Here is an 18,646-nt window from a genome sequence, read left to right on the forward strand (position 1 = left end):
TCAAAGTTAGGGTTAGGGACTATTGACCCAAAGACTGATGTTGTACAAATGCAGACTATCTGCAAATTATAGACGACAAGCTTCTGGAAAGAAAACGACGCTTAATTGGGTAGTTACGACCTACAATATATGTTATTACCTCAGGTTACGACGTAGAAGACAAGTGAAAGTGAAAACATGAAAACGGTCACCTCTACATGTTATGATCCAACACACATTCATAAAGCGGTATGGCCATCAATAGCGGATTTGGTAATATGTTATTCATCACAACTCAGTAAAATGTGTATGTAGAGATGGCAACATTCATTTTGCATATGCACATGTTTAGCAGTTACTGACTTCAATCGCGTTGACGCACACAAATCTACAAAATAAAGTCTAATATCGTACGCTATCACAAACACCGGTGATTTGCTTTGAACACCTACTGACAAACAACTTGAAACAAAGATCCCGGGCCGTCCTCTATTGTTTTGCAGGCTAGACCGCCTGGGCAGACTTTATTCTTACCGCTTTCATGAATAAGGACCAGACGCTAGATGATCCTCAGGATTTCCACGGTCAGCTCCGGTGTAACGACAAGAGTCACTTGCATCTTAAATGTCATTTGTGTGAATATCTGATGTCGCATGCTTACAGTGTTGTTTTCTTGCAGGCGGAGCAGGAGCAGACCGGAAACTGGGGAACACCCCCCATCTTCCCCCCCTTTCTTCCTCCCCTCCTCCTCCTCGTTCCCCCTTCCTCTCCTCTCAGTCCAATTTGGCAGAGACAGTTGAGAGGCAAAAAACTGACTTCAAAGAATAAATAAATCAGTTATAGAGGTTCGTTCCTATACAGGAGTAATATTTCTATTTTTATTATTACCTTTATCTCATGTAAAATAAAGGAACTTTTGTATTTGGTGTGGGGAAAGAATCAATACTTTGCAATAGTGTTTTCCTCTGCACTTGCCAGCTGCACACTAAAAAACGTTCAGGATAAATTTTTCACTGGTATCATTCAGTTGTGGCCAGCTAGGGCTCTGGTCCTTGTTGTGTGCTGCTGGGGAGTTCGATATATATTTGTTCAATATCTTTAAATTTGACCATTTTCATGCCAAAAAAGTATTCACATTTGAATTTGACACTTGTCCTGAAACAGCATTCAGACCATCATGGGATACTGAAACTCTCCATTGAAACCCAGACTAATGAAATTCTTTTTGGGTCAGCAGCTCCTTGAGGCAAAGTGTTGACCCACATATTTTTGGTATATTTTTTTTTTATATAGTGCGTATTTTGCATTAATTGTTTGTCTCGAAGTTCTCCATCTGAGCATCAAGACGAAGTGAAAGGTTTCACTTCTGCCTACGTCTGTTATTCCCGTTGTCCCCTTTTCATCTGAGAGACTCTGATTTGCTGATCGATGTAGACAAACAAGTGTGATGTTTAATGTCGGGGAAAGAAATGACTCAGTAGTGAATAAATTAGCTTCTGTGTGCGTTGGAAATAGCATTAGAAAGTGGCATGGCAAATAAAGTTGAGGTTCTGTCCAAGGCAATGGAGAAGCTTAAATCTATCTATATGAATCAGGTTGGCCAATAATGTTTGGTTCGCTATGCTAAATGTAATTTATATTTTAAATGTATTTTTTTATTTTTTATTTTTATTTTTTTGTGGAGAGTTGTGTGTATGTATGTATAAATGTATTTGTATGTATATGGGTATGTGTAGGCATGTGTGCACGTACAGTATATGTGTGTATATATCTATTAGTAGTAGTCCTATTATTAGTCATATTATTATCATTATTATTTTTTTAGATTATTATTTATGTATTTATTTATTTATTTTTTTAATTTTATTTTTATTTTTATTTATTTAATTTTTAATTTTTATTACTATTTTTCTCCTACACTATATAGCTAGGTATTACGTAGGGAAGGGAGTAAGCTAGGTTGGGGAGGGGAGGGGACGGTGGGATAAAATGTTAGGTTTCTTTTTTTCTCTCTCTTGAATTACACTGTCCGCAACAATGTGTTAAGGAGCTGTATGGACACATATGGATGTGATACATGCGGGTATGTGTATATGATTTATTATCGTTACACTGTAAAGAAACAAATACAAATTTGATCACAAAAAGCTTCTGTGTGCATTGGAAATAGCATCAGAAAAAGCAAGACGATCAGGACGAGTGGACAAGAGTTTCCACAGGCTGCAATATGGAACCTCCTTGGCTGCCATAGGGTTTGAAATATCCTGCTTCAATTGTCTTTGCTTCAGTCAACCAATGAGAGCGCTGTGCGCCGCACGTGAAAGCTATGGCACGGTGAAACCGAACTATTACGATTACGTCGTTTGCACAGCCAATAATATTACTTCATAGTTTGTTTCAACCAATGGAAGCCCGGAGATTATTAGTTTACATCCGGGACAGTTGTTGTATTAGGTAGACGCTGTTCAGTGTTGTCATTTCAAAATATGTCCATCATGCTCAAAGAAGAGATCTTTACATTTTATCCGGACTGTTAATTCCCCTCACGATGAGCAGCCTTTGTAGAGAAGTCGTCACTCTTCAGTTGGGACACTATTCAAACTTTGTGGGGACGCACTGGTGGAATTTACAGGTGAGGATAGTTTAGGCTAACGCTAGCTAGCTTGCATGTGTTTTCAAACTTTGGAGCTTGCTTGGTTTTTTTCTGCATTATCTGTCGGTTTAGCTAGCAATGGAAATGTATGTGCAGGGTTTGTTTTAACAGACTGAGATGGACACGACACAGCTAAGCTAGCAAACGTGGGGGTTAGCATACAGTAAACGTTAGCTAGCAGGCCAAGTCTGCTAGTCATCAGAGGGATAAACAATGACATGACTGTATGGTCAGGAAATCTCCTTTTTTAGACTTGTGATGCAAATTGGCAAATAATCTTGAGCACAAGATGCGTAACTGGAAGATGTATCGCTAAATAAGGCGCATACCATATTAGTTACCAATTACTACTACTGTTCAATGTAACAACAGATTGATGTAGCTACTGTGCATCCCTCCAGCATCCAGCTCCAGTATGGAGCCCAGTCTATCTCTAAAACTAAAACTAGACCCTGATTGTAAAACACTATTACTTATTATGTGCCATTCCACGTGGCTTGCACATAACATCTACAGGAATAGTAAGGATATTGAATAAAAAATATTGTGCACTAGTATTTGGATAGTTCATGATTCAGTCCAGTGTCTTTCTTTTTTCAGCAGGCTAGAACAACAAATGTCAAACTTAAACTTTCCTTTCTCTCCTACTTGAGGTCAATTAGGTCAATCAATTGTTGTACACAAAACCCCAAAGTTCACTAGTCACTTTAATTATTTTACCAGCCAATTAGGTTTTTAGAAAAGACCTGGGACCTCTAAGTAATGGTTGGTTACCTGCCAGAGTGCCGTAACTTTACCAGCCACAGCTGAAATTGGCAGATGGCAATGGGCAGGTGGAAATTTGTCACGCTCAGTGTATGTAGATGTGAACTTGTGCGAGATCTTCCATTACTATTGGCTAATAGATGGAGGGAAATCTTCTAATTTCCTACATCTTTGATATTACATGGACTCTGCCAGTTAAATGGAAATGGATGCGTTTTTTTTAACTCACACTCACTGTGTTGTCTTTGTTTTTCAGGATGCCTCCTTGTCGTACGACCCTGAGTTGCCCCCAAGCGAGATCCAGAGCGATGTCGTGTTTCGAGAGGGACAGACGCTGGGCGGCCACGTCACTTACACTCCGCGCCTCATCGCCATGGATCTCAAGGGTAACTTAACATGATTTTGTTCAGGCCAAAAACATCCTCTGTGCTGTTGTGGCTTTAATTTTGGCAGCACGTTGAGACTGTTTTGATCTTGGTGTTTTGACTAAGATGTTTGCTGGGTTTAGTCCTAGTTTAATCCTGTCATCTAAGATTTTGTTTGTCAATCGCTGACGTTAACACAGTTTCATACGATGATGTTGACATGTGTGAAGCTTGGTAAGCTTGTCATGTTTGTCATTCCTAAATATCTGTCCCTTTCCTCCTCTGGTTCTCATTTGATTCTACTAACTACATGGTGTTAGGAGCCTTTATTCCACCCAGTCTAACATCATACTGTATGACACCTGTTCTCTCTGCTTGCCTCTCAATCTGTCTCTGTAACAGGAAGCCTTCAGACTCTACGGCAAGAGGGAAGTCTGTATGGCACTGACAAAGGCACCACTACTTTCACATGGTAAATAACAGGGTGTGTGTATGTGCATACATGCGTGTGTGTGTGTGTGTGTCTTTTAGGTGTCAGGTGATATTGGCTGTTTACTGGTACAGTATATCCTTATTGGAATACTTTCTGTCAGAGCCTGGCTCTTTCTCAGAAAATACAGGCATGTTTAGGTAATTTTCATGGTTTTCTATGAAACTGCACATTCTGGTGCAACACACCTTGGCGATGATAATCATATGCACTCATTAGCAATCAATTTTGGCAATCAATTTTAGTTTCAATTACTCTGTTGAGGGCTAAATTTGAAGGAATTGTCTTTATTTTACGTAACAAACCAAACCCCTTATCGGTGGATATATCAGATATCACTAGTTTTTCTCTCCTATTAATAAAAAAATATGTGTTGGACCCAGAAGTGTTGATTGTGCGCCTAGTGTCTATGTGCCTAGTGTTTGGTGTATGTATGAAACTGTGCTGTATCTGGCAGGGAGGGAGACATCATGATGCATGAAGAAAGTCCTCCGACCAAGAACTTCTTCCTCCAAGATCTGGACAAGCTGGATGTGAGTATTTAGGGCCGGCAGGAAACTGATGACTTCATATTTTCCAGTATTGTCTTGAGCCATTGATGCCAAGCATTTGATAACATTGGTACATTTGGCACATTGGTACGTGCGTAGTACTGCAGCTTGATGGAAACCTCCTCATGTTAGTGCCTCATCATGACAGCTGTCTTTGTCTCCAGAAGGGGGAGATATTGGCCGATGATTTTGCTGATTTTGCCTCCAGCTCCCCGCCTCAGTGCTCAGGTAAACAAAACCTGACTAAACATCTCAGGTTCTCGTTTAGCCTCCTCATTAACTATTATCATCAGTTAACAAAATATAGTTAAGCACAGCAGTAGCCACTCGCTCATCTGTCATGCTCTGTGAAACTCTCCTGTTGGCAGGTTCGGTGAGTGTGGAGACGGTGAACAGCCGCCTGGATCGTGTCCAGAAGGGCTACAAGCTGGAGGGCAGCGTCAGGGTTTGGTCGGACTTCCTCAGGATCCACCTGCACCCCCGCACCATCTCCGTCATCCACCAGTACAACCACGACGGGTGAAGAGCTGCACCACATTTACTACACTTTGTTGGGGGAAATGTGGGGAAGTTTTGGGGTTGACAGGGTTATTTGTGGGATTATGTTCCACCACTGAAGACTGATTAATAATGAAATGCAGAGTTTCACTGGAAAATTTCAGTTACTCTTCTACAAAATGAAGAAAGTAAAGCACATTATAAAAATAAAAAACTTTATTTGTATAGCACTAGAGCTGCAACGATTAATTGTCAACTATTAAATTAATCCCCAACTATTTTGATAATCGATTAATCGGTTTGAGTAATTTTTTAAGAAAAATAAAATCAAAATTCTCTGATTCCAGCTTCTTAAATGTGAATATTTTCTGGTTTCTTTACTCCTCTATGACAGTAAACTGAATATCTTTGGGTTGTGGACAAAACAAGACATTTGAGGACGTCATCTTGGGCTTTGGGAAACATTTTCTGACATTTTATAGACCAAACAACTAATCGATTAATCGAGAAAATAATCGACAGATTAATCGACAATGAAAATAATCGTTAGTTGCAGCCCTATATAGCACTTTTTTAACAGTGTTACAAAAAGTGCTTCATAAAGCAAGTACAAAATACAGTAGTAAGACAGTATAAAATAACACATAAAAGGATCAGAGAACATAATAAAAAAGTAAAATATAAGGAAGAGATATAATATTAGTAGTAACCAATAATATCTTTATGGGTCATCTTAAGACATTTGCTCACAAAATAATCATGTTTATAGGATTGATTTGCATGTGTTTCGTTTTTGAATGAAGCCTGCCAATCAAACCATGAATCATTTATATTGTTTATAGTGATCACATATACAGATCTAAAGTGACCAGTCAGTCTCAACAACCTTTGTGTGTGTGTGTGTGTGTGTGTGTGTGTGTGTGTCCAGGGAGGCTCATCGTCTGGAGGCGTTTGGGCAGGGAGAGGCTCTGCTGCAGGGGGCGGTGCTGGAGGAGCTGGAGGACAAACTGCACTTCTTCGTCGAGGAGTGTGATTATCTTCAGGTAACGCCACACCTCAGCTCTCCTCCTTGTGTTATTGCTTTTATTTTAAATACTTGTCTGCACTATAATCTCTTAGGGAAGCATTACATGAACATTGACACAGTGTTTTTCTTTTTTTTTGTGGGGGAATTAACAAAAATCAGTGATTGAGTTCAGTCTGTTGCTGCCCAATGATCAAGATGATTATTATTTTTATTTTATTATATATTTTTCTTCAATTTTGAATGTATTCGCTCATGCACTAAGTCCCTGAACACTCATATATTAGCTCTTAACTCATCTTCCCTCTTTCCTTCCTTCCCTGTCCCTTCATCTTCCTCCTCTTCTTGCCCGTCCCGTTTTCCTCCCAGGGCTTCCAGGTGCTGTGTGACTTGGCCGACGGCTTTGCAGGCCTGGGGTCAAAGGTCACCGAGATGCTGCAGGACTCTTACGGCGGGAGAGGCATCCTAACCTGGGGGATGGCACCCGTCAGTCACCCAAATTCAGTGAGTGACAAAATCGCTTTAGAGGCACAGTTATGTATAAGCACATTTTTTTTGTCCTAACAGCATTGTTTCTGTTGAATCAGACTCCAATGAAGGACCTGTACCACCTGATAAACTACGCCTTAGGGACGGTGCACCTGGCCAATCACAGCTCTTTCTTCTGCCCTTTGACCTTGCGTGGCGGGCTGGGCAGACGACCCGCCTCTCACACGGCGTTCCCCCACCTGACGTACGATGTGAGTCTCACTCACGCTGTCTGCTTTGTTTGTTCTCCAGCTCTCCTTTCCACCTCGCATGGTTAAAGGAAAAGATGTTTTAACTCCTTTACTTACACTAAAATTATTTTGTAGTCTTTTTAGAAGATGTTATACTTGTGGAGCTGATTGTATTTTCTTCTACTACACATGTATATGTACAGGGTTCCCACACTCCTGGAAAACCTGGAAAAGCCATGGAATTTTATATGAAAAATGATAAAAGGGAGAAAAGTTTCAGAAAAGTCATGAAATTTTATTTGTGACGTTAATGATTTTTGTTTTTTTCTACTACTTTTCTACTTTAATACTGTCAATTGTCACAAAAAGCTGTAGCTGGCTCAGAAACAGTCTAGAGTTCCCTGTTGGAGGAAAATATTGTTGGTTAAAATAATATTATAATCCTTGATTTTAAAGTGAAAAACAAACTAATTCTTAAAGTTAGTGTAACTGATGGTTACTTTTTAATTCTGTCTCATTAAACTTTGGCCAGGGAAATTTGAAAAGGGGTCATGGAGAAGTCATGGAAAAGTTTTGGAATTTCATCAGTGAAAAGCTGTGGGAACCCTGTATATAAAATGCGGTCTATCTAATTGTGTCTGTCTAATGGTGTGTGTTTCTCTTTGTGTTTCTCTCTTTGTGTTTCCCTTGTGCCAGCCCTCACTGTGGTACCACTCCAGCTCGGTCCTGGCTCTGGCCCTGGACTCGCTCTCTGTGCCTTACAGGCTGAGGCACAACAGCGTCCCCATGTGGCAGGTGGCCGACGCACTGGCCGTGTCGGGGAGAAAGGTGACTTCACGCTGTCAAATATATCAGCTCAGCTATCAGATCAGCTCTACAGTGTCTGTCCATGTGGTCGACTAGTGCCACGTTCACGTCATGTCGGAAGAAACGTTGCTCCAACTTGGAACGTGTTGGAACGCACGTATCCAAAGTTATTTTTATTTCTGAATTTGAAATCAACCATAAATGAACTGCAGAATACATTACCTGCTTTTCATAAGTACTTAATCGATTACTGTGAATGTAATGGATAATTTTAATTTCATATTATCTTGGACTGCCAGCATAGGTGGATTCGCTGTAATGTATGGGTGGCTGTGTGAGGCTGATAATCAGTTTTTCCCAGTTGCCAGGTCATATTTTCAGTAAGTTCGACATGACGTGAATGCAGCATTAGCCTAAGACCACTAAGCACACATCAGTAGCTTTTTTAAATGCAACAATCAGATAACTGAGCGCATTGAATGAGATTCTCTGCCTCCTCTATCCAACAAATCCACTGCAGCAGGAAAGACCGAACTGGAGGATGGAAAAGGAACAATAAGCCTTTCATCAAGTTTCCTTTTATTTTTTCCGGGATAATTTGAATTCCAGGTGGTGGCTGCTTATGGTGCCGTTCCCTTTCCCATGATGCACGGCAGCTCTCTCCCCGACGCCTTGAGTGTCTGCGCAGATGCGTTACCATGGAAACCCCTGTCGGCTTGCTCGGAACTCGGCGACGGCCGATGCTACGGCCAGTTGGTGACGCTCAAGGGATTTGAGGGCCAGAGGCTAGTCAGGTCAGACTTTTTGGATACATTTATTGTAATATTTCTGATGTATATTCAGTCATGTTGTGGTTGTTTTTACTGAAACTTTGTATAGATGCCAGGAAATGATTACTGGCTGTGTTATGTGGTGCTGCTGAAATAAGGTTTATCTCCACACCAAGCACCTTTAGATGAACCCTGCTCTTTGAGTCATGTTTATTTGCACAAATGAAAATGAAATGTTACATCTTGAGAATTTCACAGTTCACCTGAAGATGACCTATCGCTCTGATCATTATCTTCTCACAAAATATAAACAGCAGTGTAGCTTAAAGACTGAAATTCATACTGTAGAGCATTTTCTCTATTTCTGCAAAGTTTGATAAGTAGGAAATTTATCTAGGAATGCTTTCAAGGTAGCAAGCTAGATATTGAGGCTATAATACTCACTAGAACTAACAACACGTCTCCCTAAATTGATTGTATAAAACTAGGTGACTCTTACAGCTTGGCCAGACTAAGCCAAAACTAGCCACAATTCATGACATGAATGCACTGCATTCTTTTAATATATAGTGATATTGCAATCATGTCTGTTTCACAAAATAAGCAGTTGGGTGAAGATGAAGAACAATGAAACTGTTTAACTGTTTTCTCTCTCTCTGGTGCTGAAACTAGATATGGATTCTAGCTGTGCCTGATGGACTCAATATCAGCAAATCATTACATTCTCTGGCTAGTTGACTAATCAATGGTGACACAAATCAAGACGCAACAAGTCACGACAGCCAAGCTGAACCTGGCTGGTAGACACAAGGGATTCGACTACGCTCAGGCCAAACATCAGCCTGAAAATCACATTTAAAAAAAAACAAAAAAACATTACATCTCTTTTACTATGTTGCTGAAATGCTGTGATCTCTGCCTCCAGCTCTTTGGATCCAGGAACTCAGCCGCCCACTCCTCTGCACAGCCTGCACAGTGGGGAAGACATCCTGGCATCCTACATCAGATCCTTCTATCCTACAACTCCTCTGTGAGTTCGATCCGCAGAATCCCTCTCTATCCTTAAGAAAAGGCTAAAGACCCAGCTCTTTAGCGAATACCTCCTTTCATTAAAAAATTAAAAAAAAAAAAAAAAAAAAATGTGATGCCCTCTATGCATTACCTCATAGCACTGCCTTGTAGCACTCCCTCGTAGCACCTATGTCCTGTTGGACCAGAACTTAGCTCTATAGCACTTACTCTCGTTGTTCTCTCCTATCTAGAAACTTGCTTGTGTTGTATGCAAATCTCATGTGTAAGTCGCTTTGGATAAAAGCGTCTGCCAAATGTGAAATTGTAATTGTATTGTAAATTGTGAGTCCCATGTGAGACATGCTGATAACAAACAAGCAAACTTGACTTCAACCGACTAACCGACTCTGCTCTCCCCTCTCTCTTCTCTTCTCTCCCTCTCCATCCCGGCCACACAGCGCTCTGCAGCTGGTTTCCACCCCCAGCAAGCTGACTGCGCCTTTCCCACAGATATTCAGCCAATCCCTCGGTGCTCAGGGCTTTTTGCAGAGCCAGGCCCCGCCCCCTGGCTGTGAGTACACCGTGATTCCACTTTTTTCTCCAAGAGGTGTCTCTCTGGTCTCGCCAGACACCTGACTATTGTTTGGAAGTTTTCGGTACCGGTATTGTAATTTGATTGGGACGCATTATGTTGTGTTCTGTGTTAAGGGGGGAAAAAAAGAAAATCTGGAGAGAAGAAAGAGAATCTGGCATCTGACTTTAAGATTCCTGGTTCATTGCAGATTCTCTAACCACACCCTAACTGTACTTGTATAACTTTAATTGTGTGCTTCCAATCAGTCGTCTTGGTCTGGTTTTATTCTTTGCTTCCTGTCTCCGTGTACACCAAGGACTATTTGAATACCCCATTAGAGGGCATGTTCCTTGTTCCAACTGATTTGACTGAAAGAGAACCAGATTCTTAGTTGAAAATCATTTTTTTTGTGTAAATGTGGATTCAAAGGTTTTAGAAACTTCAACTTGGAAATCATAGAGCAGCACCTTTGTGTTTGTGTTATATACTGGAACATTAGATCATTAGATTAAATCAGATGCGCTCATCTCCAAACCTTTAAGCTACTTGAATGAGTGCAGACTCATAGACACAAAACTATATGCAAATAATGTCAAAAACATGTAGTTTGTGAGTGTGGACATTATTTCTATATAGTTTTGTGTCTTTGAGTCTGCACCCGTTAAGGGAGTAGCCTAAAGGTTTGGAGTTGAGCCTATGTTCCAGTATATAACATGTTACATAGGCGACTGGGCCTGCTCTGCACCCAGCTCAGTTTCCTCTCTAGGAGTCAGGTTGCATCTTAAACCTCTGTCCCTGTCTGTCTCTGCAGCTCCGGTCCCAGCAGTCTCGTCCGCTCCCGTCTTGACGTCCCTCCAGTCCGGCCCTGCGCTCGGCTCGTGGCTGTCAGAGCTGCACCGCGGCGCCAGCACCCTCGACATCCGCCGCACGGCACCCAGCTTCCTCTCCCAGGGGCCCGAGATGGCCGACTACCAGGAGGCCCTGGAGCAGCTGCGCCTCCTGGCCCGGTGTTACCGTGACGACAGCGGCGGCGTGACACGCTCTTCGTCTGAGGAGGATGACGATGATGACTGACATTGTGAGAGTCTGTGTGAGAAGGGTTCATGACCGTCTGGATAGACAGATCTCCACTAACCTGTCAGCTCATCCGCTTTGTTTACTCGCCTGCAGATCTATGCATGCATTCTCACAGATACAGGGAGATGAACAGGAGTCGTGCCTCTGGTTTACTAAGACTGAATTATATGCTAACAGAAAGAGGTGAAACGGTTTGTTTTTTAAAAAAAAAAATACAAAAAGCACTTGAAGTAAGTTGAAACACAATGAAAATCTGAACAGAAACCAGCTCCAGTAAGAGAGAGGATATAAAGAAGTCAATGTAGACCTCGATATGGATATACATGTGTAGTAGTCAATAATGTTTGGATGGAGCATTATGAGAATGTACGGACTGTGGATACATTTCCTCTGATGACTTTGTATATCTGTAATTAAATGTATTTTATACTAAATGCTGTTTTCAACAAGTAGTCTTTTATTACATATACATTAACTGATGTTGTCACACCTCTGTTCTGGGTAAATGTAGTGTGAATCTCAGTGACACTTATTCTGGATTGTTTACACTTCCCACTGTTTTTGTACACCTTGGGAATCATTGCTGAAAGGACAACAAGCACACAAATTTCAGCAAGGTGTAGTGTGGTTCATTGTCCCCGACTGTTGGGGGAAAATGAGGGTTGTTACCATGTTGGGAAATGACATCATTGAGACTAACGGCACCTTGACTAGGGATCAGAAGATTCCATTTTTGACTCCTGGTTGGCGCCATCTATGCAGCAGCTGTTCCCACAGTCACTTCGTTTTTCCAATACTTAATTTACAGTTTGGCTTGAGTGAAAAAGATATGGCTGTGTATACATGTAATTAAGCATCAATTCAATTACATTCTCACTTGCACCTCAACATCATCTACACGTCTTGAACAAGGAGGTTTAAGAGAAATGGGAGATTTTGGATTAAAACTGGATTAGTTGTATTTAATAACTATACAGTTTGTGCTGAATGAATTTGCTTACACAACATTTAATACCCATAGATCAGTTAGAAACTTCACAGCTAAGAACAGTTCAAACATCCACAAATGGAAACCTTGGAGTAGTGACTCAGAAGGAGGCTTTGCTATGTACTACTACTCCAATTTACTGGCAATAATTTCCAATTATATTACCAAAGATGTTTACGTAGAGGGCAGCTCGATTTTCTTTGAGCACTCAAATCCAAAATGTAGCAGTACAACTACCTTAATACCTCCGAATCACAGTTACCGAAATAAATACAAATCCACCATTAACTACAAATCGAGTCAGGCAAACTTTTATTCTGAAATAAAATGGTACAAGGATTTCACAAAGGTGAGGAGTTGTTAGAACATAACAATCCCACCCAGCATATTGACAGAAGAACAGTATGCTTTTACATGTGTGATAAAAAGGCTAGGACACATACGATAGCATAATTCAATCATTTAAACTTATAAAACTGAGATCGCACCCTGTTATTTTACAAACACCTCCATAAGAGACAGATCTAATGAAAAAATATGTAGAGTAAAAGTCAAATAAAATGGAGAAGCATGTGCATGAAGGACACATCGAGCATGAGTGCCTGGTATTCTACAGCTATTTATCAAAAAACAAAAAGAGACAGGGACAGGGTCGAGGGATTTGGGGAATGTAAGTGGAGGAGAGGGGGGGGCGTTGGGATAAGGGCTCATGACAGACAGTCCCAACTCGGGACTAGGATCGAGAACGGGAGCGAGAACGAGACTGGGAGCGGGATTTGGAGCGGGACTCTGAACGGGAGGCGGATGGGGAACGGGAGTGGGCTTTGGCAGGTGAGGGGGAGCGGGATTTGGATTTGGACTTGGATTTAGACCTGGCTCTGGGTTTGGACTCGGCGGGGGTGCGGGAGCGGGAACGGGAGCCCCTCTCGGCCGCGCCCCCCTCCTCGTCGCTCTTGGCCTGCTCGCGGCCCTTGGAGCCCGATTTCCTGGAGCGATCCTTGACCCCTGATCTAGAGCGGGATCTGGAGCGAGAGCGAGATCTGGACCTGGACTCCTCTTTCCTGCCCCTCTTCCCTTCTTTCTTGTTCTTTTTGCTGCGGCTCCTGCTGCGGCTGCGCCCTTCGTCGCGGCCGCGGCCCTCCTTCCCCTTGTGAGCGCCGTTGCTGCGCTCCTCATCCTCTTTCTTTCCCTTGGCCTTATTCTTCTTGCTACGGGAGCGGCTGCGGGAGCGGGAAGCCGCCCTGTGGACAAAATCACAAAGCAAATTAAAACATTTTCAGTGGAAAACTCAAGGCAACCAAAGCTAGATCAAACAGACCGGTTTGTTTCCATGTGCTGTAAAACTCATTCCTTGGTTGTTTCCTGCACTTGAATTTTTTTATATTTTATTGGATCGGCCACCTAAGCTTTCTCTACTATGTCTTCCCTACTCTGTGTCCCTCTCTGGTTTCAAATGATCAAAATAAATAAATAAAACAAATGCAAAAATTAAAAAAAGTGAGTGAACTGCCCACTCTCCTGTTAAGAAAAAAGTAAAAAGGCAGTTTACTGTGTCTTATAACTTTGGGGACGCTGTTAATGTTCAAAAGTGCTGACAATCCTAGGCTACAGAAATTCTCGATCTGGGTGGGATTCCTCTGTATTCCCTGCAGGAAGCTGGACTTCTCACCTGGAGCGGGAGCGGCTGCGACTGCTGCTCTCACTGCGGCTGCGGCTCTTGCGAGACCTGCGGCTCCTGGAGCGAGACCTGGGAACCAGCAGGACAAACAGAGAAAATACAGTGAGTACATGTTAATCACATCACATGGATTAAGAAATTATTACAGAAACGGGTAGTTTCAGCCAGAAAACATTTTGGTCAGGGTTCCAACTGTGCTTGATTTTGATGAAGCATGGCTAGCTGTATTTTATTGGTTGCTAGGCTGACTCATGTGGTAACCAAGGACCTCAGCGATCTTTGTTTTCTCCCATATTTTATTTTTACACATGTATGCTACTTTAATAGATTACTTAGCACTACCACTCTACCCATAATCACAATAAAAAAAATGCCCTCTGGGGTATCGTTACTGTACTTAGAAATGTGGCTATACACATCAGTAAGTCGGATAACATTACAGCGGCGTGTCTGACCTGGAACGGCTGCGACTGCGGGAATAGGAGCGACGGCGTCTGGCGCCGGGACGGTCTTCGATGAGCCGGATCTTCCTGCCGTTCACCTCCGTGCCGTCCAGCTTCTCCAGCGCCCGCTTCATGTCAGAGTAGAGCCTGAACTCGATCACCCCCTCGTTCCTCCGGCCCTTGTTGGTGTCAGCGTATGTCACCTCCCCCGCCTGCCTCATGTAGTCCTGATGAGCGATGAAAACCAACACGGTAATTAGAGGGCAAGTCGACACCTAGTTGTTATGTACAGTTGGGAAACCCCGAAAACCTCCAACCATGTTCCTCCCCTCCCCCACGCTGTCTGTAATTTGGTTTGATGATCAGTAGAGTGTGCATCAGATTCATTGCAGCAGTAAGACTCAGTGTATTTTCACTGTGTCCACAAAATGGAAAACTATAATAAAATGGGTTATGTCTTTTCTGCATATCCCAATAGAGAGGACTGCTGTTGAGCTATGAAGAAGTAGTAGTGCAGGTGCAAGGAATTAACCGTCAGCACAAGTGCAAGTCAAAGATATATTCTGAAGAGCAAATGCTCCAGTTCATGCTATCAGTGCTCTATCATTTGTTTTTGCACTTGCACCTTCAAGTTTGTCACTGTGCCTTTTTGTGAATAGTGTGTTTATCTTGGCTAGATTTTTCTCTGGCTAAATATTGACTGTGCGGAATGTGTGTTTGTCCTTTTCTATTCAAACAGTATAATTCATATCCGTTTTGGGAAATGTAAATCTAGCGCAAGTAGCTTAAGTAATATTAATTAACTAATAAAGACACTTTTGGAGAACTATTGTGTGAGGCACTCTGAACTCTTGTGAAACTGCTGTGATATTTCTAAATCATTACATTTCTAAATTAAACCTTTTTAGACCTAAATCGCAGATCATCCATCAGATAACACTTCAGATGTGTGTATTTGTTATTGTTTTTGGTAATAAATGTGACTTCATACCTTCAAGTCCTGCCAGCTGCAGCGGCTGGAAAGGTTCTCAACAATGAGCCGATAGTCTGTCCGTGTTGGTGGGCCGTATCTGTCTCTTCCCCCGCGTCCATATCCACCTTTCAAGGTAATAAGGAAAGACCAAGAGCAATGAGAACCGGAGACCAACTGAGGCATCGCCATAATACTAAACTCCAAGCTACACACTACCAACAATGTCCATATAAATTTGGGAAAAGGGAAACAAAAAGGGGAAAAGCAAAGATGAAAAAGAGCTACACAAAAAGTGAAATAAAAAGAAAATCAAACCAAAATTAATTAACTCCTTAGAAAACTAACTCATCTTTCCTATAAGTCGACGAAGCCTTTTTAATGGAAAAGTCTAGGCCTATACAACACAATTGTAACTGATTAAATTTTGGTTAAAAAGAAAGATATAGACCTACTCTCTAAATAAAAAGGAAAAAAATCAAAATTCAAAAATATATCTGACCGAGGAAGTACTTACGGTGAACTAAAGCAAGTTTCTAAGCTACGATATCTAAAAACATTTCACTGTTATAAAACATGTTCTTTTTTTCAGGCACCTATAAGAGCTGAACCCACATCTGTTCCTAACCCCATGGCATCCTCACCACCCGGCCTGGGCCTAATGGGAAAAGCGGTCTTCATTCACAATGGCTCCCTTTTTTGGTCTGCCCAGGGGCCCAGAATGGTCAAACCACACTCTTGGAAAGGGGACACCATGGCCAGCAATAGGGGCAGGCAGTCAGCAAAGGACTCTTTCAATTAAAACATTGAGGTTCTTTGTTAAATCTTTACCTTTAAATTGACAATCATTTTAAATAAAATAAAAAACGGAATAAAACATCAATAGATTACAAGATACTTCACAATAAAAATTTTACAGTATTCAAATCAAGACAATTATTTTCTTCCATCAGCAAATATATCCCAAGCCAATTTCCCCATCATATATTCCCACGTATTCTTGGTTTCACCAAAATATTTTTCCAATCCAGCATATGGAAACCCAAGATATTTTCAAGTCATTGGTGGCTCTGGTGCACACAAATTTAATCGTGTCATCTACTGATAAGAAAATCCCCTCTCACCCCCATTGCTCAATGCTGAAAGAACTGCTAAGTGCATCAGTAAGTGGCGCTCGTACACTGTCTGCCAGTCTATTTGCAAGACAATATAATCCAGATCTGCTGCTCTGTAGTTGCCCTATCCAGAAACTGTGCCACACCTGTATGTTAAACCAACCGTCAGAAACCTGGAAGGCACAGAGAGACCAGAACAATAGCATCTACTGACGGGATTAGGAAGGGGGGTGTGGACGAGTGTGTGAGTTTGATATGAACAACCAAAAGCTGCAGAGAAAACAACTAGGTGGCACTCAAAGGCAACCATGTTAATTTCCCAACAGGAGGATGGATTCAGCTCAGGCATGAGTAATGGAGATCAGGTACCGGTTGTTAGACTATCTACAGTAATTCTTCCAATTACACCCGAGAAGAAGAGTGGTGATCCACTTTCAACCATACAATTTCCATTCTGATTACTAGGATGTAAATTGAATGCACATCAGCCACCAAGGACAAGCTTAAAAAAATTGATGCAATAGAAATCCCAATAGCTGATTCTTTGTAGTGAGTGAAAGCCCTCCTGAATGATATTCCTCATATGTTAAGAAAACGAGATTTTACTGTACACTTACTCCTTCCACCATAGCTTCCATCCCGACGAGGTCCCTTGGTGTGCTCCACAATAACCCTCTCCCCACACAAGTCCTTGCCGTTCAGGTCATACACAGCATCATCTGCATCTCGGGGGTCATCAAATTCAACAAACCCATACCTTCACAGCGGAGGAGAACACGTTAAGACTGGGTCACAGCAAAAGATTTGGACAGCATGCATTCAGAAACATTAAATACAACTATGCACAAATTTTGTTTGCATAAATATGCAAACTATATTAGCTGCCACTGCATACAGAACACTACACTTGATGTGTAGCGTGAGTTCCTTGTTCCTTGTATATCAATGGACGCTTGTGGTTTGCTGTGTGTGTTGGGGGGGGGGGGGGGGGGGGGGGGGGGGTAGTACGTTCACTATTTGCAATCCAATGAAATAATTTCTGAAATGTTTTACTGTTTGAAATCCAGCAATATGTTTAGTAAATTAACGTAATCCACAAAAATTCTTTTTTTTTTTGCCATTTTCTTCCCTAGCGCGAACTCGAGGCGAGGACACAAGGGGGAAATATTTTAGGGGATACACGTTTTGGCACAAAGGTCTGCACGATATAAAGTACATAAAGTACATACAATCTGGCCACGTGTATGATTTACTTACAGCTGTTTAGCTTAATGGTACTAAAATGCATTGCAAATGCATACAAGCGTGTGTCTTAACATGGCCACGTACAAAAAATTTTTTTAGCCAACCATTAACGTTAGCCCTAGCTTGACTAGCTCGAGCGTTGTGATCGCTACACTGGCGCTAGCAAATGCCAACCTTCACTTTAGTTTTCCAAAAACACACCAAATACGTTTACAAAGCTATAACTTTGGTGTAAACTATATTTGAAGTGGCTGTTGTTGATAGATGGTAAGCGTGTGTTAGCTAGCATCAGCTAATTCAGCGTGTGCCTGTCCGGGCCTGCTGCAGCCAAGGCCCAAAACACACGGTGCGGCCTAAGCAGACGTTAGCGCCGAGAACAACGGTTAGCTGTATCAACGTTACCCGTTTTTCAGGTCGACTTCGAGTATCTTCCCGTAACCCTTGAAGAACTTCTCGACGTCCTTTTCCCGTGCTCGATAGCTCAGTCTTCCGATATACACCCTCGACATTTCCCCGGCTTGTGTGCTACTGGAATGCGAAATCCGTAAGAGAACACACACGGAGGCGCGAGGCTGTAAAGACGCATAAATTACGTGCGCTTCCTTGATACAATAGGTCGCGAGCTAAAAGGGGCGTGTCCTCACGACTCAAGGACTGTCCGCGCTCTGCCGCTCTCCGTACATGTTGTCCATTATTAAGTACGCTGTCTATTGTTGATTGAATACAATTTTCTCCTATTTTACAGTTGATTTTGACTGAACCTCTCATATCTGATCTGAAAGAAAGGCAAGGAGAGAGTCAGAACATGAACATATATGGTGTTCCACTATTTAAACATAACTATGAAACTGCCATAACGATTCAACTGTTTGGATGCAGGAGCCCAAGCTTTAAATGGCTGTCCCGAGTCCTCCTGGGTCCTTT

The 18,646-nt window shown here is 42.0% G+C and overlaps 2 protein-coding genes across 4 annotated transcripts; one reads left to right on the forward strand and one right to left on the reverse strand.

The window, feature by feature from the left end:
• Positions 1-2,443: 2,443 nt before the first annotated feature.
• On the forward strand, positions 2,444-11,710 carry msto1 (misato mitochondrial distribution and morphology regulator 1). Its single transcript, XM_071528959.1, has 14 exons — positions 2,444-2,611; positions 3,654-3,783; positions 4,165-4,234; positions 4,710-4,785; positions 4,968-5,031; positions 5,172-5,322; positions 6,230-6,344; positions 6,695-6,829; positions 6,913-7,065; positions 7,741-7,872; positions 8,461-8,645; positions 9,547-9,651; positions 10,091-10,203; positions 11,018-11,710. Exons 1-14 carry the CDS (start codon positions 2,528-2,530, stop codon positions 11,278-11,280), a joined length of 1,776 nt encoding a protein of 591 aa, XP_071385060.1. The 5' UTR covers positions 2,444-2,527; the 3' UTR covers positions 11,281-11,710.
• Positions 11,711-12,560: 850 nt separating this feature from the next.
• Positions 12,561-18,277, reverse strand: srsf4 (serine and arginine rich splicing factor 4). 3 transcript variants are annotated; one of them, XM_071528955.1, is made up of 7 exons: positions 18,125-18,277; positions 17,095-17,234; positions 15,384-15,490; positions 14,393-14,619; positions 13,941-14,018; positions 13,289-13,512; positions 12,561-13,147 (listed from the first exon to the last, which is right to left on the reverse strand). In XM_071528955.1, the coding sequence occupies exons 1-7, from the start codon at positions 18,229-18,231 to the stop codon at positions 13,005-13,007; spliced, it is 1,026 nt and encodes a 341-aa protein (XP_071385056.1). In that variant the 5' UTR covers positions 18,232-18,277; the 3' UTR covers positions 12,561-13,004. The 3 variants fall into 3 exon arrangements, with proteins under 3 accessions (XP_071385056.1, XP_071385055.1, XP_071385057.1); XM_071528954.1 differs by having other exon boundaries at positions 12,561-13,512; positions 14,405-14,619; XM_071528956.1 differs by lacking the exon at positions 18,125-18,277 and adding an exon at positions 16,007-16,153 and having other exon boundaries at positions 12,561-13,512; positions 14,405-14,619; positions 17,095-17,232.
• Positions 18,278-18,646: the final 369 nt, after the last annotated feature.

Source organism: Centroberyx affinis, unplaced genomic scaffold (genome assembly GCF_046629955.1).
Source record: "Centroberyx affinis isolate AG114_WGS23_722 - 3 ecotype Tasmania unplaced genomic scaffold, CSIRO-AGI_Caff_v1 ptg001743l_1, whole genome shotgun sequence".
In the NCBI taxonomy this organism is placed as follows: domain Eukaryota; kingdom Metazoa; phylum Chordata; class Actinopteri; order Beryciformes; family Berycidae; genus Centroberyx; species Centroberyx affinis.